General features: G+C 44.7%; 2 protein-coding genes and 1 pseudogene across 3 annotated transcripts in view; 2 read left to right on the top strand and 1 right to left on the bottom strand.

Moving 5' to 3' along the window:
* The window catches only part of ecpas (Ecm29 proteasome adaptor and scaffold), a gene marked incomplete at its 5' end in the record, with an annotated part of 32,853 nt that extends 22,737 nt beyond the window's left edge, over window positions 1-10,116 (top strand). The window contains 15 exons of the mRNA XM_083635905.1: window positions 1,150-1,300; window positions 1,391-1,456; window positions 1,578-1,667; window positions 1,865-1,931; window positions 2,534-2,625; window positions 5,249-5,315; window positions 5,450-5,647; window positions 6,080-6,291; window positions 6,494-6,537; window positions 6,663-6,855; window positions 7,503-7,638; window positions 8,271-8,376; window positions 8,500-8,588; window positions 8,690-8,761; window positions 9,079-10,116. Coding sequence (XP_083492031.1) covers window positions 1,150-1,300; window positions 1,391-1,456; window positions 1,578-1,667; window positions 1,865-1,931; window positions 2,534-2,625; window positions 5,249-5,315; window positions 5,450-5,647; window positions 6,080-6,291; window positions 6,494-6,537; window positions 6,663-6,855; window positions 7,503-7,638; window positions 8,271-8,376; window positions 8,500-8,588; window positions 8,690-8,761; window positions 9,079-9,218 — 1,723 coding nt within the window. The 3' untranslated portion in view covers window positions 9,219-10,116. The remainder of the gene's footprint in view (window positions 1-1,149; window positions 1,301-1,390; window positions 1,457-1,577; window positions 1,668-1,864; window positions 1,932-2,533; window positions 2,626-5,248; window positions 5,316-5,449; window positions 5,648-6,079; window positions 6,292-6,493; window positions 6,538-6,662; window positions 6,856-7,502; window positions 7,639-8,270; window positions 8,377-8,499; window positions 8,589-8,689; window positions 8,762-9,078) is intronic.
* A 1,210-nt stretch (window positions 10,117-11,326) lies between these two features.
* LOC310775022 (E3 ubiquitin-protein ligase TRIM39-like) lies at window positions 11,327-13,647 on the top strand (annotated as a pseudogene). The gene is made up of 2 exons (XR_014554038.1): window positions 11,327-11,459; window positions 11,692-13,647. The product of XR_014554038.1 is annotated as an E3 ubiquitin-protein ligase TRIM39-like (transcript).
* A 174-nt stretch (window positions 13,648-13,821) lies between these two features.
* On the bottom strand, window positions 13,822-27,211 carry smc2 (structural maintenance of chromosomes 2). Its single transcript, XM_083636220.1, has 26 exons — window positions 26,979-27,211; window positions 26,564-26,713; window positions 26,354-26,476; window positions 26,163-26,201; window positions 25,961-26,071; window positions 25,787-25,831; window positions 25,024-25,257; window positions 24,613-24,762; window positions 23,437-23,670; window positions 23,000-23,159; window positions 22,257-22,374; window positions 21,141-21,279; window positions 20,910-21,029; window positions 20,538-20,742; window positions 19,446-19,584; window positions 19,070-19,194; window positions 18,640-18,833; window positions 18,344-18,487; window positions 17,724-17,798; window positions 17,319-17,438; window positions 16,180-16,380; window positions 15,921-16,037; window positions 15,560-15,720; window positions 14,860-15,007; window positions 14,493-14,686; window positions 13,822-14,364 (listed from the first exon to the last, which is right to left on the bottom strand). Exons 1-25 carry the CDS (start codon window positions 27,144-27,146, stop codon window positions 14,504-14,506), a joined length of 3,603 nt encoding a protein of 1,200 aa, XP_083492346.1. The 5' UTR covers window positions 27,147-27,211; the 3' UTR covers window positions 13,822-14,364; window positions 14,493-14,503.
* Window positions 27,212-27,986: the final 775 nt, after the last annotated feature.

Raw genomic sequence — 27,986 nt, 5'->3', positions numbered from 1 at the left:
TTCTCTCCACGGCGCAACGGTCACGTGACGCTAGAGACAGAGGGAGGCAGAGAACTAGTGCAGAGTAGACAGGCAAGAGAGGGAATGCTGTCAGTGAACCCACGTCGCCGCATATAACGACACACAACCACACAATCACTTCCTCTCTCTCTGGGAAGTTGGTCACGGTGTTCTTTGTGATTTTCACGAAGTCATACATCAAGGACAGGCTGATAAAAATACCGGGGACACGCTCATTAATTTCATTTCAGCGAAAACTAAAACAAGGAAGTCGCGCGTGCCCGTCTATATAGCCAATCAGACTTGCGCGACATTATGTGACGTAGTCAGCGACACTAGACATTTCACCAGGTAGCAGACACTGCTCGCAGACACTTGAAAGTGTCGATTCAAGTCCTCATTTCTGTCGGCGACCATTTCAAAAGTGTCGGCAGACGAAGCATAAATTGGGCTTAAAGGTCCTCCTTACACATCAAGAGCGATGCGAAAATACGGCACGAAATTGCGATGCGAGTTTTGACCCACCTGTCAATCACAGCCACAGATGTGTACACGTCGGAAGCGAATTTCTGAAAAATCGACCGTGGTTCGAAAAAATAAACGCCGCAATAACGCTCAGCGAAACTTCACCGTTGGTATGCACGGTTGCATTGACTGATATAGGTTCGGAAAATATTATTGACGTGCCAATTAATCGCACGAAAAAAACGCTCCCGATGTGTAAGGACCTTAACTGTTAGTTTTTAGTCATTTCAAGTAATGTGCTGTACTGAGACAGATCTAGGCCTATTTACATTCAATAAAAAGAGGATTGGCGATTCTATTCATGTGCTGATACAACCGTTTGAGAGTGAAACCGCAGTCTACTGAACATAATGGCATTCCATTGACTTTTAATTGCATTTCATTGACTTCATCATTGACTTGATACTATGTAAACAGCGGTGCTCTGAGCAGCACTCTGAGTATGAACACCTCGACCCGCGCTCCCGGGGTGGCGGAGCTCCGCCTCGCGCTGCCTTCCTGGAGTATGTCCTAAGCTTCACTCTCTACCTTGTTCTTTCCCATTCACTCTGTGTTCCTCTCCACCAGTATCCAGACCCTGGTTAAGGTTCTTTCCCATTCCCTCTGTGTTGCTCTCTCCACCAGTATCCAGACCCTGGTGAAAGTCAGTAAGACTGCTGGTGCCAGGCTGAAGCCTCATGCTGCGCGGCTCATCCCCGCCCTGCTGGAGGCCCTCAGCACCCTGGAGCCTCAGGTCCTCAACTACCTCAGCCTCAGGGCCACAGATCAGGAGAAGGTAACCTCAACTTGATCATCACTCACGTCCACTCACTACACTCTAAGTTTTACCACGTCACCTTGTCATGCGGTGTGTTGTTTTTTCTAGAGCGCCATGGATGCCGCCAGGCTGAGCGCTGCCAAGTCCTCCCCCATGATGGAGACAATTAACATGGTAAAAACAACACTATTGAGGTCCCAGTAAACACGTTTTTGGATTTTAGGCAAAACCAAGAAAAACAAGAAAAAACTGTCAGCTGTTTTTAAGGCTATGTCGTTGTGTGTTTTGTACACAGTGTCTGCAGCACCTGGATGTATCTGTGCTGGGAGAGCTGGTTCCCAGGCTCTGTGAGCTACTCAAGAGTGGGGTGGGCCTGGGTACCAAGGTAGACACACACATACAGTAACTCACATTGTCATTCATTGGCTAATGGTTTACTTGTGTGCTTATTTGCGACGTCCTGATTTCACTTCAGCTGCCTATTTTCCATGCGTTGCCCCTTGTCTGCTTCCTGTATGGAAACATGCGGTTTCCCAAGTCAACCTTTTCCTAGGTATTCACATTTGTCTCCTCTCTCCGTAGGGCGGCTGTGCTAGTGTCATCGTTTCCCTCACAGTGCAGTGTCCCCAAGACCTCACCCCATACTCAGGTACAGCTCACATAGTTGTCCATTCCTGCCATGTATTGACTGCATGCTTCTAGTGAACCGATGACAGTGGATTTGAGTAATTCACGTAGAAATGAACTTCTGACTGCAAAGATCAATTATCTATGAAAGACGCACATAAAAATCTTTCCTCCAATGTGCTTATTTTTTCCATGTTGGGTCACATGTGGGTTTGAAGTGAATGTTGTCATGCAGTTGAGGGAAGGGTCTGTGGCTTGAGAAGAAGCGATGGCGGCCTCCACTACGTGATGCTTCATATAGTACATGTATGAAGCAGCGCTTTGTTCCAAAGAGAGATGTCAACCGTCTGAACAAGAAACGACTCCTGCAAAATTACTGCTGACATCAAAGTCACTTTTTCTTACAAAGTATTTGAAGAGCTGAGCCTATCTACCAAATTAGCATTGATGAAAACAAAATGAATCAGTCGCTCCAAATACGCCATCAATCAATTGATAGTTTTTCATTGATAACATTTCTGTGTGTGTGTGTGTGTGTGTGTGTGTGTGTGTGTGTGTGTGTGTGTGTGTGTGTGTGTGTGTGTGTGTGTGCGTGCGTGCGTGTGCGCGTGCGTGGTGTTGCAGGTAAACTGATGAGCTCCCTGCTGAATGGCATCCATGACCGGAGCAGTGTAGTGCAGAAAGCCTTTGCCTTCGCTCTGGGCCACCTAGTCAGGGTAAGCACTGGTTATGATAAGCTTGTTACAGTAACTAGTCAGGGTAAGCACTGGTTATGATAAGCTCGTTACAGTAACTAGTCAGGGTAAGCACTGGTTATGATAAGCTCGTTACAGTAACTAGTCAGGGTAAGCACCGGTTATGATAAGCTTGTTGCAGTAACTAGTCAGGGTAAGCACCGGTTATGATAAGCTTGTTACAGTAACTAGTCAGGGTAAGCACCGGTTATGATAAGCTTGTTGCAGTAACTAGTCAGGGTAAGCACCGGTTATGATAAGCTTGTTACAGTAACTAGTCAGGGTAAGCACCGGTTATGATAAGCTCGTTACAGTAACTAGTCAGGGTAAGCACCGGTTATGATAAGCTTGTTACAGTAACTAGTCAGGGTAAGCACCGGTTATGATAAGCTTGTTGCAGTAACTAGTCAGGGTAAGCACCGGTTATGATAAGCTCGTTACAGTAACTAGTGAGTAAGCACCGGTTATGATAAGCTCGTTACAGTAACTAGTGAGTAAGCACCGGTTATGATAAGCTCGTTACAGTAACTAGTGAGTAAGCACCGGTTATGATAAGCTCGTTACAGTAACTAGTCAGGGTAAGCACCGGTTATGATAAGCTTGTTACAGTAACTAGTGAGTAAGCACCGGTTATGATAAGCTCGTTACAGTAACTAGTGAGTAAGCACCGGTTATGATAAGCTCGTTACAGTAACTAGTCAGGGTAAGCACCGGTTATGATAAGCTTGTTACAGTAACTAGTGAGTAAGCACCGGTTATGATAAGCTCGTTGCAGTAACTAGTCAGGGTAAGCACCGGTTATGATAAGCTCGTTACAGTAACTAGTCAGGGTAAGCACTGGTTATGATAAGCTCGTTACAGTAACTAGTCAGGGTAAGCACTGGTTATGATAAGCTCGTTACAGTAACTAGTCAGGGTAAGCACCGGTTATGATAAGCTTGTTGCAGTAACTAGTCAGGGTAAGCACCGGTTATGATAAGCTCGTTACAGTAACTAGTGAGTAAGCACCGGTTATGATAAGCTCGTTACAGTAACTAGTGAGTAAGCACCGGTTATGATAAGCTCGTTACAGTAACTAGTGAGTAAGCACCGGTTATGATAAGCTCGTTACAGTAACTAGTCAGGGTAAGCACCGGTTATGATAAGCTTGTTACAGTAACTAGTGAGTAAGCACCGGTTATGATAAGCTCGTTACAGTAACTAGTGAGTAAGCACCGGTTATGATAAGCTCGTTACAGTAACTAGTCAGGGTAAGCACCGGTTATGATAAGCTTGTTACAGTAACTAGTGAGTAAGCACCGGTTATGATAAGCTCGTTGCAGTAACTAGTCAGGGTAAGCACCGGTTATGATAAGCTCGTTACAGTAACTAGTCAGGGTAAGCACTGGTTATGATAAGCTCGTTACAGTAACTAGTCAGGGTAAGCACTGGTTATGATAAGCTCGTTACAGTAACTAGTCAGGGTAAGCACCGGTTATGATAAGCTCATTACAGTAGCTAGTGAGTAAGCACCGGTTATGATAAGCTCGTTACAGTAACTAGTCAGGGTAAGCACCGGTTATGATAAGCTTGTTACAGTAACTAGTCAGGGTAAGCACCGGTTATGATAAGCTCGTTACAGTAACTAGTCAGGGTAAGCACTGGTTATGATAAGCTTGTTACAGTAACTAGTCAGGGTAAGCACCGGTTATGATAAGCTCATTACAGTAGCTAGTGAGTAAGCACCGGTTATGATAAGCTCGTTACAGTAACTAGTCAGGGTAAGCACCGGTTATGATAAGCTTGTTACAGTAACTAGTCAGGGTAAGCACTGGTTATGATAAGCTCGTTACAGTAACTAGTCAGGGTAAGCACCGGTTATGATAAGCTTGTTACAGTAACTAGTCAGGGTAAGCACTGGTTATGATAAGCTCGTTACAGTAACTAGTCAGGGTAAGCACTGGTTATGATAAGCTCGTTACAGTAACTAGTCAGGGTAAGCACCGGTTATGATAAGCTTGTTACAGTAACTAGTCAGGGTAAGCACCGGTTATGATAAGCTCGTTACAGTAACTAGTGAGTAAGCACCGGTTATGATAAGCTTGTTACAGTAACTAGTCAGGGTAAGCACCGGTTATGATAAGCTCGTTACAGTAACTAGTCAGGGTAAGCACCGGTTATGATAAGCTCGTTACAGTAACTAGTCAGGGTAAGCACCGGTTATGATAAGCTCGTTACAGTAACTAGTCAGGGTAAGCACCGGTTATGATAAGCTCGTTACAGTAACTAATGAGTAAGCACCGGTTATGATAAGCTCGTTACAGTAACTAGTCAGGGTAAGCACCGGTTATGATAAGCTTGTTACAGTAACTAATGAGTAAGCACCGGTTATGATAAGCTCGTTACAGTAACTAGTCAGGGTAAGCACCGGTTATGATAAGCTCGTTACAGTAACTAGTCAGGGTAAGCACCAGTTATGATAAGCTTGTTACAGTAACTAGTCAGGGTAAGCACCGGTTATGATAAGCTCGTTACAGTAACTACACCATAGGTTGTTCTCAATGACTCAGTAAGCACTAATTGCCATCCTCAAGGATCATAATGGCATGTTTGTTTGCCCCATCAGACTGCAAAAGACAGCAGTGTGGAGAAACTACTACTGAAGCTCAACACCTGGTACCTGGAGAAAGAGGGTGAGGACAGGAAACGACACGTTCCCACCTGTACTTTGACCTTCACAGGATCATCTCATTGAATGTGCATTTCACAGCCTGGAGAATGTCTGACTCCACTGTCCGTCCCTAAACCATTGTCTCTCCCCACACAGAGCCAGTGTATAAGTCGTCATGTGCGTTGACGGTGCACGCCATCAGCCACTACAGTCCTGATGTGCTGAAAAGCCATGCGGGGGTGGCGCTGCCCCTGGCCTTCCTGGGCATGCACCAGGCGCCAGGCCCCGACGAGGAGAAGGGAGAGTGCCACGATGCCACGCTGTGGGCCGAGGTGTGGCAGGAGAACGTCCCAGGTGGGCAATACACACACAATCTAAATAGGAAGGAGGTTTCTTCCAAAATTACAACTCTTGACATGATTGATGAAAATGATTGAAATGTGCAAAACTAATTTTGCTCATTTTAAAGGGTACTATTCCTTGGTTCGCAGTGAAACCATTTTTATAGACTGCAACTTCTATATTTAAAAAATATTAAATAATGACAATCAGTTAAAGTCTGTGTGCGCGTGTGCGTGCGGGTTTGTGTGTATATATAGCACTTTGGAATAAAGCTTGTGTTGAATCGTATGTACATAGACACAATGTATTGTAGATTTGAGCAGACAGTGGACTTGCGTGTGAAATATCAAAGACAACAATCTAAATCCTAAAAGCTCTTGTGTATAATGTATTGTCACTGTGACAGCTTGACCTTTTATTATTTGAACTTTACTTTGATACCAGGCAGCTTTGGAGGCATCAGACTCTACATGACGGAGCTGATCGCTATCACGCAGAAGGCACTGCAGTCCCAGTCCTGGAAGATGAAGGCTCAGGGCGCAGCTGCCATGGCAACCGTTGCCAAGGAACAGACGGGCTCGTTGGTGGCGCCACACCTTGGCTTGGTGCTAACGGCTTTAATACAGGGACTGGCGGGACGCACATGGGCTGGCAAGGTACAAATACAATGGCAGAACATACAATCAAAAGGGATCACTTTAGCTCAGAGGGAATAGCTGTTGAAAACAAGCTTTTTGATTGGTATACTTTTCCCGGAGGTTCGCCCTGAATCATGGAGTGATGGGAGTGGTCTCATTCACATTTTAACGTTACATTTTCTCACACCGTTGTTTTGATCTTTTCTTTTCTTTTCGCCAGGAGGAGCTGTTGAAAGCCATTGGATCGGTGGTGTCCAAATGCAGGTGCGGCTTCTCGCAGTAGTTTTATCCGTTGATGCCAATCTCGCACATTCATTCATGTCTTTTCTTTTACAAATTATTCCTACCATTCTCACTCTTGTCACCCCACCCTCCTTCTCCGGATTTAGCGCGGAGCTGCAGAAGCCTTGCGCAGGCCAGCCCACCATCTCTGAGGTGCTGGGGGTGGTGGTGAAGGAGTGCCGCAAGGAGAGCCTGGTGTACAAGATGGCCGCCCTGCGCTGTGCCGGAGACGTGCTGCACAGCAGCCAGGAGGACCGCTTCAGCGACATGGCCGACATCCTCATCCCTCTCATCAAGAAGGTACGATGACGTTCTACACGTTTTGATATTGCTGATGTGTTGTTATAGTGCTAACAGAACATGAATGAGATCTGCAGCGTGGCTATAAAGTTTCTCCAATAAGCGGGTAAAGGAGCCTTGTAATGGGGTAAGGCAGTGATACTCAACTGGCGGCCCACGGGCCACATGCGGCCCGCGGGCACCCCCTGTGTGGCCCGCGATGGAATTGCAACAAAAAAAACAGTGCACCTGAACGCAACATGCAAGATACCCGCTGAATAAGTGTCCAAATGTTCATGTCATTCTGGCCAATACTCCACTTCTGTTATAGCATTTCAGTCTGGAATATGGAATATCTTTCAATAATCTATGATTTAGCTGCTAAATTGTCAAATACCGCCGTCTGCCCGCTACCCAGGCACTTATGTATGTACTTAACCTAACTAACTATCCGGTGTGCACAACATTGTCAGACTAAACTCCGGCTGACACCCCAAAAACCTACAATCTGCTACAGAAAAATGTATATTGATTGTTTATTAACTGGCCCCTGGCCTTCTATCATTTCACGAAAGTGGCCCCCGGGCAAAGCAAGTTGAGTATCCCTGGGGTAAGGTAAAGGAGCCTTGTAATCGGGGGCCAATCGAACTTTCCGAATTCCCCAACAGAACTGCCCAGAGAGCGGCCCGAGGTCACTGGACGATGACGATGGAGATGTGAAGGACAAAGAGCTGCAGACAGAAGCTCTGCTCTGTGCCTTTGACACCCTTGGAAAGAGCTGGCCCAGGAACTCACAGACCCAGAGTAAGTAGAGATAGAGTTCGGACGTACATCTTAAGTGACCTGGTGCAGTGAAATTAAAAAATCCCTAAATCATTCACTTACTACTACTGTAAATCAATAATTATGGTCATGCCAATAAAGTCTCTTTGAATTGAATTGACTACTAGCCGGCTCATTTTCAAAATGTACTAGTCAGAGCTTTGTGTGTTTGTACTGGATGTGGTTTCACAGAGCCAAATAGGTTGCTGCTTGCTTATCATAAATAACTTTTGCAAAAAATGTCATTAATATTGATTACAGTTTTCTAGTTCTTTACTCTTACATGTATTGTTAAGAAGACATTTGAGATAGTGTTTATTGACTAGATGTAGTAATTTAGGTGGCCATAAATTGAAGGCAAACATAGGCTAAACAAGTGGGTGAGAATCTGACGTGCCCTTCTAGCACAGAGACACACCGCCCTTTCCCTCCGGTCACCCCACGTATTGGCATTTTCCAAGATGTGTAGTAGAAAATAGTCTTACGTGCTATTTAAATGTAAATACACGATCAAAACAAAGGAATGGTAGAAATATATAAAATAAATATATACTGTATAATAATTATAATAAAAAAAAAAAATCTACAAGTAATGTTTGTTTCCGTCTGCGCAGCTCGTTTCCAGGTGGAGTTGTGCCGTCTGATGTGTGAGAAGCTCAAGCTGAGCACCTGGAGAGTCCAGCTCGGCGTCCTGCAGTCTCTGAAGGTCTACTTCCAGGGGTGAGAAGAACCAAGCCAACCCAGGACGTCCTCGTTCACCACTGTTTCCTCTTCATTAGTACGTACATCGCTCCTATGCAAACGTTATTGAGCCATTTATAAAGTTAGAATTTTCCTCTGTAGGTTGTTGCTGCTAGAGAAGGGCCACCAAGACTTCAATGCACTGTCCCAGATCCTCACAGAGGCCTGTGCTGCTCTCACATACCCTCTAGGTAAGGCCCTCACACCCATTACTGCACTCTGCACTGCAGTCTCATCTGCGTGGATTTCAACACAGCACCACTCACACACTGTGTTGTTCATTCCCATCCAGAAAACAAGAGCTACTCGTCTGTGAGGACGGAGGCCTTGTCAGTTGTGGAGCTGTTGGTGAAAAGAACCGGAGGTGAGTATTCACTCCTTCCGATTAAATTGAGATTTTCCTATCAAATGTAGCATTGTCATCCTCAGTTCCAATTGGCTGAGTTAAGTTCGAAGTCATTGTAATACTACCCAATGAACTCGCATGTGAGACCACATCATTCATTAAAATGTTAATGCACTAACTGAAAATCACCACTCACACCTGTACTCACCAACCATTGTTTTGCCACTTTTTATTTTGTCAGTGCATGATGCCAGAGATAATTGACATTGGCCTCACTGTAGTGTTGATGAAGTGTGTGTGTGTGTGTGTGTGTGTGTGTGTGTGTGTGTGTGCAGAGAGCGAGCAGTGGGACTGCGTGTCTGTGAAGAGCCGGGAGCAGCTGCAGCGCTCCCTGTCCACACTGCAGTCCGACAGCAGAGTGGACCTGCGGGACAAGGCCCAGGAGCTGCGCCGACACATCCAGAGCCAGCCCTGAACGAACACACACGCACACACTTCACCTAGCCAGCCAAATACATGCACTCATACAGACAAAGCCATGTCGGAGCACACTAAACCACATCCATTTATTTCTGCTCGTTTGTGGAGGGAGGGGGGGGGGGGGGCATGCGCTCCACTGTTTACCCTCTTTTATACGACTTCTCTTCAACAGATCTTCACCTGCTCTCTGTCATTTCTAACCATATTACCTGTGGGCTTTGAAGCTGGCTTGTGCAAAAGAGACTGCTCCGTTCAAGTTGACTTGACTGGTTTAAAGCCGACGGCTGACTAGACAGAGACTGCAACAACTTGCTCCAAGTCTAAATTCGGAAAATGGCGAAGAGCAAGAGGAAGACTATTATGTGTCAACAGTTTTATTTGGTTCATTTCAATGATAATAATAAGAAATGCCATATAAATCAATGTGTTTGGTTTGTGAACACTGTATACCTATTGCCCCAAATGTGGACTTTGACTACTCTTGTACAGTAGGTTTGCCTGCTGACCAAACAGCAGGACGACAGCAGGTCTGACTCATTAGCTAACGCAGAGTGTCGCTGCTCAGCTCTAGGCCTGTGGTGTGGTTTCCCTTCTCCGGGCCACTATTCCACCACTGCTGTTAAAGGGTGAATGAGCACATACAATACATAGGCAAATCCCATGAATTTAAAATCACCATTAAAGGGAGTGGGTTGATAGTGAAGAACTGAGTTGCACCTCTCTCTGTCCTCCGAGTTGAAAATGGTGTTCTTTTGCCTCCCGTTTGCAAGCTGAATGTCGTATGATTGAAACAACCTATTTTCCATTCAATCTTGAAAATAACACCCCAGCTGTGAAGTTGAGAGGGTCACATTAGTTCTTGTCTGAATTTATCCCCTAATGAAATAAAACTACTCTGAGAACCTTGACAAGTGATACGTTTTTTTATTTTATTTTTTTGTCTTCCAGAGGATGATTGTCCAGACTCGCCAATAGTGAGCACACTCAATCCAATGAGAAAACGTGGGTGCAAGGCAAAAATAAACTTATTGGAGAAAAGAACAGGCCAGCACATTGAGCTGAAGAGGGCCTTTTGGCTGTTCTCTTCTCAAATGCAGGATGATGTCATACAGTTTTAATTGAAGTGTAAAGCATGCAACAGATGGCATGGTGTAAAATGCTGAACCCTCAGAGTCGCACCACATGCGTAAAATCTAGTACCCACAAACTCAAAATCTTGCTCATCTCGTCACTGACTGACATGGATAAACTGCCAAAAAGATATCCCTTCCCCCCGTAGTCATCTTTGTCTCTGGACCGGGTGGGGGTGTTGGGTTGCTTGTACCCTGTGCTGTGTGTGTTGCAGTCCCGCTCCAGCTACGCCATCTTGACTCTTGAGGGTCATGTGATGCCAAAGATCAATCTGGACTGGAGAACTCAAAACCAAGTTAGTTTAATTTAATCAAATTACTAGCTGTATTAAGGGTAGGCCTTCACAAAGGAGTGTATTAACTCCTGATTGAGTATGTTTTCAGTGGTATGTAGCCCACAATAAACATAACCCACTATGAATAGGACACTTTTGTCAATGTAGGCTGCTATACACTGGACTGCTGCACAAGAGAGGACAAGCTCATTTTAGTTGACACACAATTGACTAAACAGGATATTTTGCTCAAAATTGTTGGGGGAGGCCAGTCTATGGGGGAGGCTCAGGGTCAGGAGCCAGTGCTCAGGAGCGTCTGGAATTATAGGAGACGCAGCAACGCCCCCTCCTGGACAAAGTGGCATTGGAGAGACGGGGGCGTTTCAAACAAGGCGGATCGTGTCAACGTCACACTCCTGAAGTGAAACTTAGATGTGTTTGGTAACTTAAGAACAAGCTGAATCAGAGGGGCCCTTTACACGAGGACAGTTTCTGGAAGAAACGACACAATAGCGTTTCCTTCACACCTTTTCCTTCACACTATCTCCCTGTTTACATGAGCGCTGTTGAATTTTTAAAACGCCGTAATGTACATGCTGGTCGCTAGGTGGCAGTGTGATCACCTTATTCTTTGCCCCTACAAGGACGCTTCTGCATGACGTCATTTCGTACTCGTTTTTCCTGTTTTAAACACGGAAGTAGAGTACGCCTACCGCTTAAAAGTAGGCGACAACACACTGCTGCAGTAAAGAAGAGCCTCTCTTTCTCTTGAAAGCAGAATGAACCCGGCTCAGTCTTTTCTCAACAATACAGCAGAGTAGACGCACCTAGGTGAGTAGATGGACTAAACTGTTTAAACAGAGAGCCGTGACCTGTATGTATCCAGACGGGATGTTTCCCTGTTTTCATTTTTGCACTGATAACGTGTCTTGTGAAATGAATTACCTCAGTGAAGTGCAATTTAACTACATAACTCAAAATTATTATTTAACTTTTTTCTACTATGAATACAGAGTATTCAAGGATTATGATACAGTATTGTTATTTCACACTTTCACTTTAGGTCTCGAAATGGCTGCTGCCAGCTGTCTGCTATCTGAAGAGCAGTTTCTGTGCTCCATCTGTCTGGATGTGTTCACTGATCCAGTCTCCACACCATGTGGACACAACTTCTGTAAGAGCTGTATCACTCAGCACTGGGATATCAATAATATCCCATGCCAGTGTCCCATGTGTAAAAAGCTTTTTGACAGAAGACCTGAGCTGCACGTGAATACTTTCATATCTGAGATGGCTGCTCAGTTCAGAAAGTCAGCTCAGATGAAAGCCAGCAGCTGCCCAGACCAACCGTGTGCCAAACCCGGAGAAGTCCCCTGTGACGTCTGCACTGGGACCAAGCTGAAGGCCCAGAAGTCCTGCCTGGTGTGTCTGGCCTCCTACTGTGAGACTCACCTGGAGCCTCATCAGACAATGACAGGACTGAAAAGACACAAGCTGATGGATCCTGTGGAGAACCTGGAAGACAGGATGTGTAAAGAGCATGATAAACCACTGGAGATGTTCTGCAAGACTGACCAGATGTGTGTGTGTCTGCTCTGCACTGTTTTACATCACAAGTCACATGACACTGTTCCTCTGAAAGAAGAATGTGAAGGAAAGAAGGCTGTGCTGGGGAAGACCGAGGCTGGAATTCAGCAGAAGATCCAAGAGAGACGACTGAAGATTCAGGAGTTCAAACGCTCAGTAGAGCTCAGCAAGAAAGATGCAGACAGAGAGATGGCAGACAGTGCGCGGGTCCTCACCGCTCTGATGCAGTCTGTGGAGAAGATGATCAAAGAGAAGCAGAAAACAACAGAGGAACAGGCTGTAGGCTTCATCAAAGAGATGGAACAGGAAATCTCTGAGCTGATGAAGAGAATCACTGAGGTGGAGCAGCTCTCACGCACTGAAGACCACCTCCACTTTGTCCAAAGCTTCCCATCCCTGAACACTCCTCCACACACCAAGGACTGGACAGGGGTCAGTGTCCATCACTCATCATGTGGGACATATGGGAAGGTGAGGAATGCTGTGGCTCAGCTGGAGGAGACACTCAGGAAAGAGATGGAGACGCTGCTTGAGGCTGAGCTGAAGAGGGTCCAGGAGTATGCAGTGGATGTGGCTCTGGATCCTGATACAGCACATCCCCGTCTCATCCTGTCTGATGATGGGAAACAAGTACATTGTGGTGATGTAATGGTTGTCCCAGACAACCCAAAGAGATTTTCTCGCTATTGCTTGGTTTTAGGAAAGCAGGGCTTCTCTTCGGGAAGATTTTACTATGAGGTTCAGGTTAAAGGGAAGACTGAGTGGGATTTAGGAGTGGCCAGAGAGTCGATCAACAGGAAGGGATACCTCACACTGTGCCCCAGGAATGGCTTCTGGACTATAATGTTGAGGAAGGGAAAAGAGTAGAGCTGCTGGTGCTGACCCTGCTGTCCTCTCTCTGAAAACCAAGCCTCAGAAGGTGGGAGTGTTTGTGGATTATGAGGAGGGTCTGGTCTCCTTTTATGACGTAGATGCTGCAACTCTCATCTACTCCTTTACTGACTGCACCTTCCCTAAGAATCTATACCCATTCTTCAGTCCCTGTCCTAATGATCGTGGTAAAAACTCTGCCCCTCTGATCATCTCTCCTGTCGATCACACAGATTAGACTAATCACATTTTTCTCAGAGGATTCATTGTCTTAAAGATAACAAATTTACACATACGTTTTTTCCCCCCACTCAGGTATTCTTATAGCAATTCTAATGTTGAATTTAATTTTATAAAACAGAAAAAACACTTCAGACTTGAACATTTGAAGATGAATTTGTTGAGAGAAGACAGTCGGTGTCAGTGAAAAAAGCCCAGTAACATTTTGACATTTGTATAGCATTGTAACCTGTGACATAGAGCTGCACTGCAGCACTCACTGGCATGCCAATGCCTTTGTTGTTTGAGGAAAAAAGTATCTGCCTTTTCTTGACTTGTACTGCTCGACCCTAGTCTATCTACAATACATTAATAAAATATTAAAACATCTTCTAACATATTCCTCAAGATACTTGCACTCTGCTGATTTGTGACATGTATGTTAAACTTTCAAGACATTTAAAGAAAAACTAGATCAACACATTTATGTAACAAACTTTATTTAACAATTGTGCCTCTGAACATAGTAGCGTCGACGACATAGCGGACCAGAAACGAGACAGGGGATAACTGAATGTCTCAGATTAGACAGAATAGGAATGAACAGTTACAAAAAGATAAAATACATAGACAAAGATGAGAACAAACACCACAGCCACATATGGCTGCAGACAGGACACAGTATAAGAAAGACAAAAAGAACATGAACTACCACAACATTTGCACAAGCAATATGTTGAGCAGTTACTACACAGAGGAAAACAGTTATAAACAATTCTGTGATAACCACCAGTTATTAAGCAGATACTGCAACATTATATATATTGTCTGAAGTTACACAATGTGACATGGTGCCAAGAGACGCAATACCTGAGCACATTTTACAAAGGTTGCTTGTTCCTCTTGTCTTTTGGGCCGGCCTTGTCGTGGCCCTTCAGGCAAGCTGGTGTCGCTCTGGCTGAGGGTGGTCCGTGTCACTGGACATGCCGTCCACAAACTTTGTCTTGAACAGAACTTTGGCAGTGGTGAACATGCCGTCCTTAAGGGAAACCACCACAAACTGAAAGGAGAGGTAGTGTTACAGGTTAGTTTTACAGTTATAAACAATTCTGTGATAACCAGCAGATACTGCAACATTATATATGTCTGATGTTACACAATGTGACATGGTGCCAAGAGAAGCAATACCTGAGCAAATTTTACAAAAGTTGCTTGTTCCTCTTGTCTTTTGGAGCGGCCTTGTCGTGGCCCTTCTTAGGCAAGCTGGTGTCGCTCTGGCTGAGGGCGGTGCGCGTCACTGTGGACATGCCGTCCACAAACTTAGTCTTGAACAGAACGTTGGCGTTGGTGAACATGCCATCCTTCAGGGAAACCACCACAAACTGGAAGGAGAGATAGTGTTACAAGTTTGGTCTATCCAACACACTGTTACAATGTTAATACCGGTACATACAAATAACTACTACATTCATGTGTTTTTGTGCCAAATGAATGCAGTGTTAAACGCACTAGTGTGTGTGTGTGTGTGTGTGTGCGTGTGCGTGTGTAAACACACCTGGGATTGTCTAAAATGTGTGCGCAGCATCTGTCCAATGTTCTGTGTGTGGGAGAGATCCAGGGCAGCATCCACCTCGTCCAGGATGTAGATGGGAGCGGGCTTAAACAGCAGCATGGCCAGGATCAGAGACAGGGCCACCAGTGATCTGAAGCACAACACACAGACACACAATGAGCCACTGATCAGCTGACTAACAACAGGCTGCCTGTCACTTTTCATCATCTAATCAACTCATCTATTGATTATTTGCTCAATAAAAAAAATAAAGGCAAATGCCCATCATGAGTTACCAGAGCGTAAAGTGATGTCTTAAAATTGCTAACTTAGACTCACCAGCATGATACGTAACAGAGAAAAGAAGCACATAACAATAATGCGACATTTTCTGTCAATCGACTTAATCATTAATCACTGATCAACCAAAAAGCATCCAAGAGCACCAGCTCTAAATCCAAGACGAGTGCTCAATAAACGTTAATGTTTCCAATATGAAGAGAACAGAAACCTTCTCTCCCTTTCATACTCCCTATTGCCTCAGTAAAAACACATTTCCCAAGGGGACTGGACCGCCTGCTCTCAGGGGGGGAAGAAGCCTATCACTGAGCAATGAACATACAAGAGGGGAGTGGACTGCCTGCTCTCTTAAGGGAGGGGGGACCTATCACTGAGCAATGAACATACAAGTGCTTTTTCTGACCTCTGCCCGCCGCTGAGCTCGGACAGGTTCTCCTTCCAGGTGCTGCCCAGGGCCACCTTGAACTCGAGACCATCCAAGACGCCGCAGCCCTGGGGAGGGGCCAGGCGAGCGTTGGCCCCCGGCAGCAGAGTGGAGAAAATGGAGCCAAAGTCCTTGTTTACCTGCACAAACAAGGAAATCACACTGAAGCCAACGTCAATGAGTGTTGTTGCAGGTGTTTCACTCACTTCCTATTGAGTTAGCCTTGTTCAGAAGAACTGAAAACTAATTTCAGACATGATTGTCACTGAGGTACAACCACTTCTGATGGGCAAAAATAAGGAGGGAAAGGACAAAGGACAGGTGCAGGAAGAGAGCGGACCTTCTGCCAGGCCATGTTGAGAGCCTCATTCTTCTTCTGGTCCAACTCCTCGATGGTCTGCAGGATTTTTGACTTGTCATTCTCCACGATTCTCTTCTTTTTCATCAGGTCATTGTACTGGAGGAGGGATTGGGAAATACCATTTAGAGAGGGGGGGGGGGCAAAGAAAGAAAGAGGGAACAGCGTTTATGGTTTCGGGCCCTTTACTCATTCACACCACAGACTCCCACCCCCTCTCTGCCTCTGTGTGTGTCCTCACCCGCTCCTCCGCCTCGTTCAGCATGTTCATGGCCCTCTTGTTGACGTTTCTCTCCAGCTTGGTGGTGGTCTCCTCCAGCTTCTTGAGCCGCTGGCCGGCCTCGCGAGGGTTGTTGGTCTTGAAGTCATAGGCGGTGTTGGGCTTCCCGAACTCGTGGCGCTCCAGCTGGATCCAGTCGTGTTCCTCCAGCATCCGGGACACCTGGAAGAACAACGGCAAGGGAGACAGAAATGTTTAGGAAACCCTCATCATACTAGATTAGATTAAACTTGAATGCACCTCAGGGGGGAATTGGGTTGCTGCAGCAGCAAATAGAGGGATATACAGCGAAGGGGGGAAAAACAAGAATAGAGCAAATAATAATAATAATACATTTTATTTATAGAGTGCTTTTAAAGGTACTCAAAGACGATTTACATGGGGGTTGATTTTTTTTTTTTAAATGGGGTGTTACAGAATGTATTGAGCACATCAAAAGTATGATTCCTTCAGAATTTGTAGTCGTCATAGACTGTGCTCCATAGCTGATTGCTCTATTGCTGACAAAAATGTGTTATTGTAAGTCGCTGTGGATAAAAGCGTCTGCCAAATGACGTAATGTAATGTAATTCACGAATTAAAGCATGTAGAGTGAAACAGACAGAAAAAGAAGATTAATAAAAATATATATTTACGATATGACAAATGCAGTATATGCATCCAGCATTAAAATGAATGAAAAATGTAAACATGAACATTTTTGAATATGGAAAAATATACACTAATTTACATTGTATATGGGGGAGGATGTGTGGTGTGTCGTAGTGAAGGCCAATACATAATGTAGAGGAAAATGTGCTTGTCAAAATCTATTCGTCTTATCAATTGATTCCGTCTTATTAATTGATTCCGTTGGCAGAGATGTAAATAAGTAGATGGCAAAACTTCTGGTGGAGGAACCAAATGTACAGAAAGCGGTCCAGAGGTACGTTCCGGGGGGAGAGAAAAAATAGTTTACATATCAAAGTAGTGATCAAAAGATTTATGAAACTGCAACAATTATCAATTATTGGAGTGGGTGGAGTGGAGGAACGACTGAGGTCATATTTCGTGTGTATGTGTATGTGTGTGTGTGTGTGTGCGCACGTGTGCGTACGCACCTTGGCAGCAGCATCCTCGCTGTCTTTGCGGTGCTTGCTAATGTTGTGCTCGAGCTCCTTGATCTTCAGCTGGGCTTCGTTTGTCTGCTCCCGTATTTGATTGGCCTCTGTGTTCTTCCCCTGGACAATAAAAAATAAAATAAACCCCACTTGATGAACAGTCCACACGGGATGAAAGTCAAATAAACAGTTGTATTCTGCTGACGAGAAACGCAATGTGTGGAAAGTTTAATCAAAGTAATAATTATCTTCGCCGTTCCAACAGCCTAATTTTCGCCCTTCAACGTTGTTGTGTGTGGACTTCAAACCCTGCCCGTCCTCATGTGAAACACACAGCCAATGTTCCAACATGAGCATCTCACAGCAAGGGCAAAAAGCTAGACACCAAGGAGAGTCTGGATTTACCTTGAGCTCTTTGTCCTGTGCCGAGATCACCTCCTTCTGTTTGGCCACCTCCTCCTGGGCTGCATGCACCGCCTCCTACACAGCAGGAGAGAAAGAAGAAGGGTGAAAGAGGGATACTATGAGAACAGCACCAGAACAGTTTACACAATAGCTTTTTTTTATTATTATAAAAAACAAATATGACCTGTCATATCTAATAAATATCTTTATTAGGTATGACAGGTCAGTAGGCAGGAAAGGTGGGGAGAGAGAGGGGATGACGTGCGGCAAAGGACCTCGAGTCAGATTCGAACCCGTGCGAAGGACTGAGCCTCCGTGGTATATGCGTGCTACCAGGTGAGCACCAGGAGGACGCAGCACAATAGCTTTGTTTTGAGCTGTGATGGATATGATGTACTCTATAGTTCAATTTCAGAGACCACAAACACACATAGACCTATAAGGACATTCTATTTTATTTATCTCCCATCACGCCTCTGAACACTTGACTTGAATCTAAGGGCTAAAACGAGCCTCGCGTCTTCTGAGGACGGGTAAAACTGTCCTCACGAGTACCCATTTTCAAGTTTGGCTATGACAAGTACTCCATGTGCCTTCCCAAACACGCAGGGACACCGTACCTTGTTCTGGGACACAGTGCAAGCCATGCTGTCTATCTGTTCCTGGATGGCCTTCATGGCTTCGTCCACAGCCTGGATCTGCTGCTCATAGCCAGCCTGCTCCCTCCGCAGCTCCTCCAGCTCCAGGGCCACCGCGTCAGACTCCTACACAGACACAGCAAGAAGAAGAAGAAGAAAAAGATGGGAGAAAATGACCCCAATTATGGAAATCAATGATATAGTAGTGCAATGCATGGGGATGATGAGTAAACCGAGGTGTATATGCTATTTTGTGTGTGTGCCTCTGGGCAGTGTACCTGCTGCCTCTCCTTCAGCTTCTTGTTGAAGGCATCCGCTTTGGCTTTGGCTGCATTCAGTTTCTGTTGTGCAGCTTTCAGCTCCTTCTCCCTCTCCGCCTCAGCGTTCTTCATCTTGTTCTCAAGCACCTTGTACTTTTCCTCGGCCCGCTTCTGCACCTCCTTGGTGCTGCGTAAAGTCTCTTCGCTCTCCTCTGAACACACACGCACGTTTCAAAAACATAAGAAGTAATGCAACTCTGTTCTATCTCCCATTACAATTGCAATTTGCCATTATTGTGTACTGTCCCTGCTCAAATAAACAATACAGATAAAGATGTGTGTGCGAGTTACGCCTGGGCCACATCACCATATGTGTTTGTATACACACTATGTGCATTGTGCTTGGATACATGTAGTGTTTTTTAAGTGTCTCTCTCTGCATCCTGACCGATGGCCTTGCGCAGCCTCTCCAGCTCCTCTTGCTGCTGGTGGAAGGAGCTCTGCTGCAGCTTGGTCAGCAGAATCTGCTCCTGCTCCACTTTCAGCTCGTACTGCTGCTTCAGCTGACGGTACCTGGACGGGACAAAGATCATAACAGAGTGATGCTCTGAGACATCCAGAGAGAACATCTGAACCCAGCTGCAGGTCACGGAGACTACCGATGTTACAGTGTGGAGAAGTGGTGCGATTTGTATTGTGATTTCTAAAGAATTACGTAAAAGTGGAACTCGAGACAAGAGGCTCACCTACAAGTGTATTCTGTGTCATTTCCACTCGTGTCGTGTATGTATTTTGTGTGTGTGTGTGTGTGTGTGTCTGCATACTTCTCAGCGGTTCCCTTCAGGCTGGCCAGCTGTTTTTCAGTGTCCTGAAGCTGGGCCTCCTTCTCATTCAAGTTTTTCTGAACCACCCTCAGCTCCTGCAGATTGGCCAACACTGATGACGACTGGTTGGGAGCAGCTCCTGCATGGGGGGGAGGAGAGGAAGGGCAGGGAAAGAGACACACATCGGTGTGAGGGAAAAGTGATTTAGTAAGGTTGTGGATGTGCAGGCACCTGTTGGTCAAAATAACTGTCTCAGATCAAATTAACTATATTACGATAACAGGGATTAAAGCAAAAAAAAAAAAAAAAAAAAAAAAATGTCATTTTTAAAGTCAAAAATAAAATAATATACATAGGGGCGTTCATTTTTGTACTTTTCCCACTTCATATCTGACTCCAATTGACTGAAATCCGTCATAGCGACTGAGGACTTTAATCCCTGCTATAACCTTTTAAGATTGAGTTAGGGCTGTGCAATTAATCAAATAGAATTTTGGCTTTCCACAACTATGAAATAAAGACAATCAAGGTAAAACTATAATTTTTTATATATTATTTATTTTAGTTGGGCTATTTTATTTAATTATTTTTCCTTTGTTTTTCTTTTTTATAAAATAAATTTTTCAAGTTCAACGAGTAATTGCGTTAAATAATCGTGATCTCAATATCAGTCAAAATAATCACAAATGTATTTATTTTTTGGTCATATTCAAGCAGCCCTAGATTGAGAATAACTCATTTGTGTGCATGGTAGGGGTTTCACAATGAACTTTCCCTAGTCATTAACGTGTATAGAATAGTTACCATCAACAGAAAATGTATGTACCCATATTAGCCTGCCAGTAAATCTTAAAACTGTAGCCCGTGGGAAATAATGTTTAAAACTTAACCACCACACGAAGACAAAGAACACATTATTACGCAAGTGCAAAAGATGTCCAATGGTGCAGTACAGTTCACACCTATAATGCATATTTTTCTTGTTCGTCTTTTGTTACTTCTCTACAAGCGCCACCTAGTGACCTTAGTTATTGATGACTCGCACACTCTTGGGACTCTCCATAGAGCGCATGCATCTCTCCTTGCTCTCACCTCCACACAGAGTTCCCGCCGGGTCAAAGACGTCCCCTCCCAGCGTGACGGTCCTGGTCTTCACCCGATTATCAAAAGCCACTTTCATGGCATTGTCCAGGGTGTCGCACACCAGCGTGGAGCCAAACACGTACTCCACGGCCTTACGGACGTCCGCCTCATAGCCCACCAGCGAGAGAGCTGTGTGCACGTTGTTCTCCCCAACCTGAGAGACGAGGGAGAGGGCAAACAGACGGGAGAGAACGAGCATAAGGAAGGGATGGAGTCCCAGAGAGGCTGCGTGTCATGCAATATAAAATCCACGCGCCGCACAGTGATTCAATTAGCTTTAACAAATTGAATTAAATGGTTAGTAAGCCCTCGTTCTCTCACCAGGCTCTTGGCGGCGTTAACCACATTCTGGCTGATTGTCCTGCCAGAGATCTTGTTCAGGGGAATGATGGTGAGCCTTCGCTTCAGCTCCCCCTTATCCAGCAGCTTCTTACCAGTCTCCTAGCAGACAAAACAAAATGACCACCTCTTTGAAGTTACACTGTCCCCCGCTGGTATGCAGATGCAATTACACGCACAACACCTACACGGATTGATATTTCTCCATCTTACTTCTGTGTCCACTACTATGTTATAGAGTCGTCCTCCGGCCACCACCTCCAGTGCTGCTGTGTAGGAGGCGTCTTGGATTGTGATCAGGTTAGCTAGCAGCCCCTTCACTCTGCTGCGGTCCCAGCCACGCTCCGGGTCCCTACAGCACAGCATTAATACAACACACACACGCTGCTTGGCAAAGGTCATTCAACCTAATTACAGGAGCCCGGGGTAATATGTAGAGCTGCAACGACTAATCGATTAGTCGATCGACAGAAAAGTAATCGACAACTATTTTGATAATCGATTAATCGTTATGAGTACAATTTTAAGAGAAAAGGTCAAAGTTATCTGATTCCAGCTTCTTAAATGGCAATATTTTCTGGTTTCTTTACTCCTGTATGACAGTAAACTGATATTTTTTTTGAGTCGTGGACAAAACAAGACATTTGAGGGCGTCATCTTGGGCTTTGGGAAACACTGATCGTCATTTGCTACCATTTTCTGACATTTTATAGACCCAAACAACTAATCGATTCATTGAGAAAATAATCGACAGATTTATCGATTATGAAAATAATCGTTAGTTGCAGCCCCAGTGATATGAGGAGTTACAGGGGCCCGGGGTAACATGATGATAATTACAGGAGTCCGGCGTAACAGTGATTTCAAATGTTATGGGAGCTGCCATTAGGAGTTTTCCACATTACAGATGATTCCGGTAATGTGTGTGTATACGCGTCGCACACTCAAGTCTCACACACATTTACAATCCAGACTGCTATGGATTAAAGACTGCTATGGATTATCCAAACACAGTGAGTGTGTGACTTTGCTTTAAGATTCAGTCAGTTTACAGCCAGTTGTGAGGGATTTAGATGAGATCCTTTCATTTAGAATAGACATACATATAGACATACATTAATTTGCTCTATTAAAAAGGGTTGTGACCGGGCACACAACAATCAGATCAAGGTAGGACAAATATTATTTTCCTTTGGAAATGGATGGGACTCCTTTGTCTAAAACAAACAAACAAATAACTAAATAAAAACAGACAAACTAAAAACTCTTCTCTTTGTCATTTTAAGTACAGTCAGAGACGAGTGCTCAGTTAGTTATATAACCCCTTACTTGTAGTCGAAGCGCAGGTTGGGGAAGCGAGACACAAGGGTCTCATAAGTCTCTTTAAGTTTAGAAGCCTCTCTGGACAGCTGTCTCCGCTTGTCCAGCAGACTCTCCTCCTTGCCATCTACACACACACACACACACACACACACACACACACACACACACACACACACACACACACACACACACACACACACACACACACACACACACACTTAAGCTCTTAATATTGCAGAATGTATATAATAAGAATGTAAATAGTCTTTGAGCACATACCAAGGTTTCTGCAGGTTTCAACAAGTTAAATTTAAGACTTTTTAAGACCATTATGAATGCAATTTAACACCTATTTCACATCTATATTAGCAAAAGAAAAGTACAAAGGATATGAAGGAAAATTGGCCTTTGATGCTCCTGATGTGACTGTATTAGGGCATGGCAGGAGGTGTTTGCTGCAGCGGCTTTATGCGAGGTAGAGGTGAATGCAGCTTTATAAAAGTAACGTTAACGTCATAGCCCAAACAATGTAAGACCTGGCAAAATGGTATTTAAGACATTTTATATAAATCCAGTCAAATGTAAGACATTTTAAGGCCTCAAATGCAGATTAGGATTTTAGACTTTTTAAGACCCGTGGAAACCCTGACATACCGCAATAGACTGGAATGAAATACTACAATTGTTATTGTGCAATATATGGTCTGAAATATGGCTTTTCAGATGAAGGGAATGACACCTTCACACACCTTCATAGTTGAGTTTGGCTAGGTCAGCCTGGAGCTTCTCCCTGCAGGCTTTGACAGCCTGGTGGCTGTCCTGGTCCTTCTTGTAGCCACTGTCCATCTTCTTCACCTCTGCCTGCTTGGTCTTTAGCTCAGTCTGGGCATGCTTCAGGGTCATTTGGGCCTAGAAAGGTAGAGAAGAACAAAGGTGGAAATGTATGATAGATTACTAGAAGCCCATAATACCCCCAAAGTGTTTTCCCAACCTAAGGGGTCATTTGAGAAGCAGCATGTTCACAAGGCATATCCAGGCATCGTCTAGTAAGTGAGAAGGTTCAGTCTAAACTGGCAGGGTGACATTTGTTACTCACATGCATAAATAAATATAAGTTTGCCATCCTGGAAATACAACCAGAAATAGCACATGCACAGACAGACGTGTGTCCGAGTGGTCTCCTCACCTGCTTGGCCTCGGTGTCGGCCTTGCTCATGTTGTTCTTGCAGGCCATCATCTGCCCGGCCAGCGTGGCCTCCTCCCCGTCCTCGTTAGCGGAGAGCCCCGCCGACACAGCCTTGAAATGCTGCTCGGCTGCCTCCAGGGCGGCGCTGTCCTGCTGGCCCTCCTCTTGCAGGGCCGCAAGCTTCTCCGTCTGCTTAGAAACCTCCTTCTCTTTCACCAGCAGCACTTTCTTGTCCTGAGGACGGCGAGAGGGAGGAGCAGAGAGAACAGTTTAGATTGCGCATCAGATGCAAGCATCGGCCTCATGGTATATTAATTATTTAAGTTGCCAACAAGCTCTTCTTTGACAACAGGTTACAAAAGTTAAACAGGTCACTTTCATTTTAATTTACCCTCATATGCGGTACATTGCGGTAGATTCCCTGCCTACCAACACAAGGGTCGCAGGTTCATGCCCTGTGTTACCTCCGGCTTGGTCGGGTGCCCATACAGGCACAATACACCTATTTCACATTACATCCAAAGCAGCCCTTTTGTGTCGAAAATGCAGGAAGTAACACAATATAACAATTAAAGTTCATGCTGTTGATATAAATTGTATATCCAATTAATATCAACAGCATGAGCTTTCATTTTTATTTTGTGTTACTTCCTGCATTTTTTACACAAAATGGCTGCATGTGAAATAGGCGTATTGGCCATGTCTACAAATGGGAAGCTGGATAATTGGGGATATATCCTGGTCCTGCACTATGCCTCCTCTGGTCAGTCGGGGCACCTGTTCAGCGGGGAGGGGAACTGGGGGGAATAGCGTGATCCTCCCATGCACAACGTCCAGTGGTCCAGTGGTGAAACTCCTCGCTGTCAGGTGAAAATAAGCGGCTGGCGACTGCACATGTATTGGAGGAAGGATGTGCTAGTCTACAACTCTTCCTAGATCAGCAGAGGGGGTGGACCAACGAACGGGACAGCTTGGCAGGGGTATTTGGCAATGTACAATTGGGGGGAAATGTGTGGAAATCGGGGGGGGGGGGGGGGGAGACCTTCATATGACCACAGATGAGCCAAGCACAAAGGGAAACCGAAGCTAAAGGATCTATGTAATCCAAGACGGAGGTCCATTTGACACAACTAAAAGGGGGAAGAAAAGACAACAACAGTAGTCTGTTCTCATCACCTCCTCCATATTCTTGACAAGCTCTTTCCTCTTCTTGGTTTCTTCTTTAAGGTTTTGTTTTTTCACATCCAAGGCACTCTGGGCCTTGGCGTCCACGCGCTTCACCTCAGACAGAGTATGCTCCAGGGACTTCAATACTCCAAGAACATCCTATAGAGCGGCAGATAAACATCAGATCAGGTGCCAGACAACGGAATATGACTCCCTCATCAATCATGCAATATACAACATTGAATTCTCATGGGAATGTGCCAATCTTTGTCAAGATCCAAAGATGAGAAGAAGGAAGATTCAAATGGATCTTCAAATGATTATTCTGAAGAAAGTGATCATGGCAAGACAAGGAAAAATTGTGAGTGAATTTGTGCAAGGGTGTGTGCGGTGTTATTCCTCAATAGCATTCCCAAATACCTTGTCCCTTTTCTCCTGCAATTCCTGGATCTGGGCCGACAGCTGCTGGACTTTAAGCTCGTTCTCGGCCATGCGGGCTTGCATCTGGGTAATGTTGTCCTGCATGCCCTTCAGGCCCTCCGCCGACTTCACCTTGGTCTCCTCTGCGCACACAAACAGCCAGGCCACATACAGCCGGGAGAGGTGCTGGATCTCACGCATCAGCTTCTGGTACTCCAGGTATGATGAGCGTTCCTGCAGGGCGGGTGCAAAGTGGGAATGGTATTTTTTATATTTTATGAAGAATCATTGGGACTACCGAAATAGTACCCTTACAGAAAAAACACGAGGTTCACGTGTCCACATGTTAAATTTCACATGTGAAAACATGTGGCACACATGTGAAACCCATGGCAAGCATGTGGTTTTGGAACATTCACATGTGGAAAACATGTTATCAAATGTTATAACATGATAACATGTTTTGCCACATGTTGTATAGCAACGTTTTTCACATTTACATGGGTTTAACATGTAATCACATGGGAATTTACATGGGTTCCACACATTTCACATGTGAAAACGTTCCAAAACCACACGATTCGCATGGGCAAAGCACATGTTTTCACATGTGAAATTTAACATGTGATCACAAGTGCAATTGCACATGTGCAAAATCAAATGTTATTTTGCACATGTGAAGTTCATGTGGTTTAATAAGTTCATGTTTTTGAAGTTCATGTGACAGAATAAGACATCAATTAAGAATTTCGACACAACTTGCCTCTTTCAGCCTCAGCATGGTGGGAGTAATTTCCTCATCCAAAATCTTAAGGAGAATAATCAAAAGGGAATGTATCACTAACAGTGGTGACAATAGTAGCTGTGACAGTTTACCACTGTTGGATGAACAGAAGAAACACTGGACAAAAGATGAGAGATTGGGTGTCTGGCATACGGTTTGAATCTCCTTAAGCTTGGCCTCCTTCTTCTCAATGGTTTTCTGAGCGCTAATCTTTTTACACTCGTACATCCTGGTGCCTGCTGCCTCCTCGATCATGGCAAGAATCTGAAAGAAATTAAACATTGAATGGAAGACTGCAAAAAGGCAGGGTGAGATTTATCAAAGAGGTCTACATGTGAGATGTAGATGTGTGTACCTCTGGTGGCTTCATATTTAGAACCTTGGTGATCCTCCCCTAAAACATTCAAAATAGGATTAGTCACAGGGTTGTGATTGGAATTTGAAACAACACCAGAAAACAAATGTCTGTTAGATAGAAATGGGATTTGTTGTTGTAAAAATCCTCAACACAAGCACATTGCCACAGACACAAGATGGCATTCTGACCTGCATGATGAGGAAATGTGGGTTGTTGACATTGAGACCAACGGAGCAGAATAGGTCCTGCACCCTGGTGTTGTTGGCATTCACCCCATTGATGAGGTACTTGTTCCTGCCACCAATCACCACCTTGGAGAAGAAAACGGTCATGTTTAACCCGGATTTCACACACATTAAGGTTGCCCACAACAAGACATGTTTTCCTGTTTCATCAACCTGTCTGGTGACGGTGATCTCGTCGTGGGTCTCAAACCCAAGAGGGCTCTGGGTTTTGTTGGAGTTGTCAAAGGTAATGGTCACGGTGGCCTTGGTGATACCGGCCTGCCCGTTCTTGTAGACCAAGTCCTGGAGGTTTGAGGCTCGCACCTGTCAAGTGAAAAGAAGGGGTGTTAATATCAAAGGAATTAATTGTGACCACCGAAATGTGTTACCGCGTTGTTTCTTATAGGGAACACCGGATTTCCTGTCTGAGCTAACATAATGCTGCTAATGTTAGTTACGTTAGATAGGGGGATAACCGAGTCCATAACGTCAGCCGCATGTTAGCGTGAAGGCTAACATGCTAATTTACGTTGAACCGTTATGTTGAACGTTCTGACGTTAGCGGGTTAATAAATTGGAGGTCACTTACCTGGGAGAGGTTGGAAATCCCCAAAAGAAAACATATCGAGTCCAAGATGTTGGACTTGCCGCTGCCGTTCAGTCCTGTGATGGCGTTGAACAGAGGGTCGAATCCGTTTATCTCCGTCCTCTGTGCGTAGGATTTGAACCCTTCAATAAGAATAGACTTGATGTGCATCTTTGCGCTGTCCTTTCCCCGCGAGTTTCCGATGCGATGTTTATCGACTTTCAATTCCAAAGCAGTAAAAGTTGAAGCACTAGCCTGTGAGCTAGTGTTCAGCACGGACAACAACACGAAAACCCGTCCTTCTCTCTTCAAACTTGAATTTTGGCGGCTCATCCGTCCGCTGTGCGCCGGAGATGGGACGAATAGATTTTAGTTATTTTAACATGATATGTGTACACATTCAATATAATGATCGAAATATTAATACAATTGTTTAAAAGAAGTGTGAGTAATATATGGATGACGTGGTTTAAAATATGTTTTAATTGTTTTCTGTCAGGCAATCTCTAAGGCGACTAAGGCCTTCAAAGGCCCTCTTGCATGTAGCAGGGCTTTGGCGCCACCTGTCGATAGAAAGCTGAATCACACAGAGATAGAAACCAAAACCAACTCCTGCCATCAGTCAGAAATAACATAATAATAATAATATAACTTGTCTTGAAATAATGTTTTTGGACACCGAATTTGGACGAGGGGTGCAGGCAAAGTGATGTTCTGAAAGAGAGAGAGGGGGGAAGGAAAATCCCTTGCAAAAAAAGAACTCTAAATAATCATAATATATCTGATCTGAGAAGGTATCATAGATTTATCGCATTGTTTCCTCTCAATATGAACATTTTGGACCGATATACCAATAACCGATATTAACTTTGCTGTTATTTTGATCATCGGACCGATACCGATATCTGTAGGCTATTAAGTGACTAAACATCAGCTGATTTTGTGCATCCCTCCATGTTAGCTAGGTTGAATCCATCTTTTATTTACTTTGTGGGTTAGGGGGTCCTGTGA

This window comes from Poromitra crassiceps, assembly GCF_964638095.1.
Source record: "Poromitra crassiceps genome assembly, chromosome: 4".
In the NCBI taxonomy this organism is placed as follows: domain Eukaryota; kingdom Metazoa; phylum Chordata; class Actinopteri; order Beryciformes; family Melamphaidae; genus Poromitra; species Poromitra crassiceps.
This window is presented reverse-complemented; position numbering and strand designations above follow the sequence as displayed.

Coding starts and splice junctions, on each gene's coding strand:
- smc2 (XM_083636220.1), bottom strand. CDS start 27,146: ATGCACATCAAGTCTATTCTTATTGAAGGGTTCAAATCCTACGCACAG. Junction 18,488..18,639: donor AGCTGAAGGAGAGGCAGCAG/GTACACTGCCCA, acceptor GTGTCTGTGTAG/GAGTCTGACGCGGTGGCCCT. Junction 14,687..14,859: donor CACATTTTAGACAATCCCAG/GTGTGTTTACAC, acceptor CTCTCCTTCCAG/TTTGTGGTGGTTTCCCTGAA.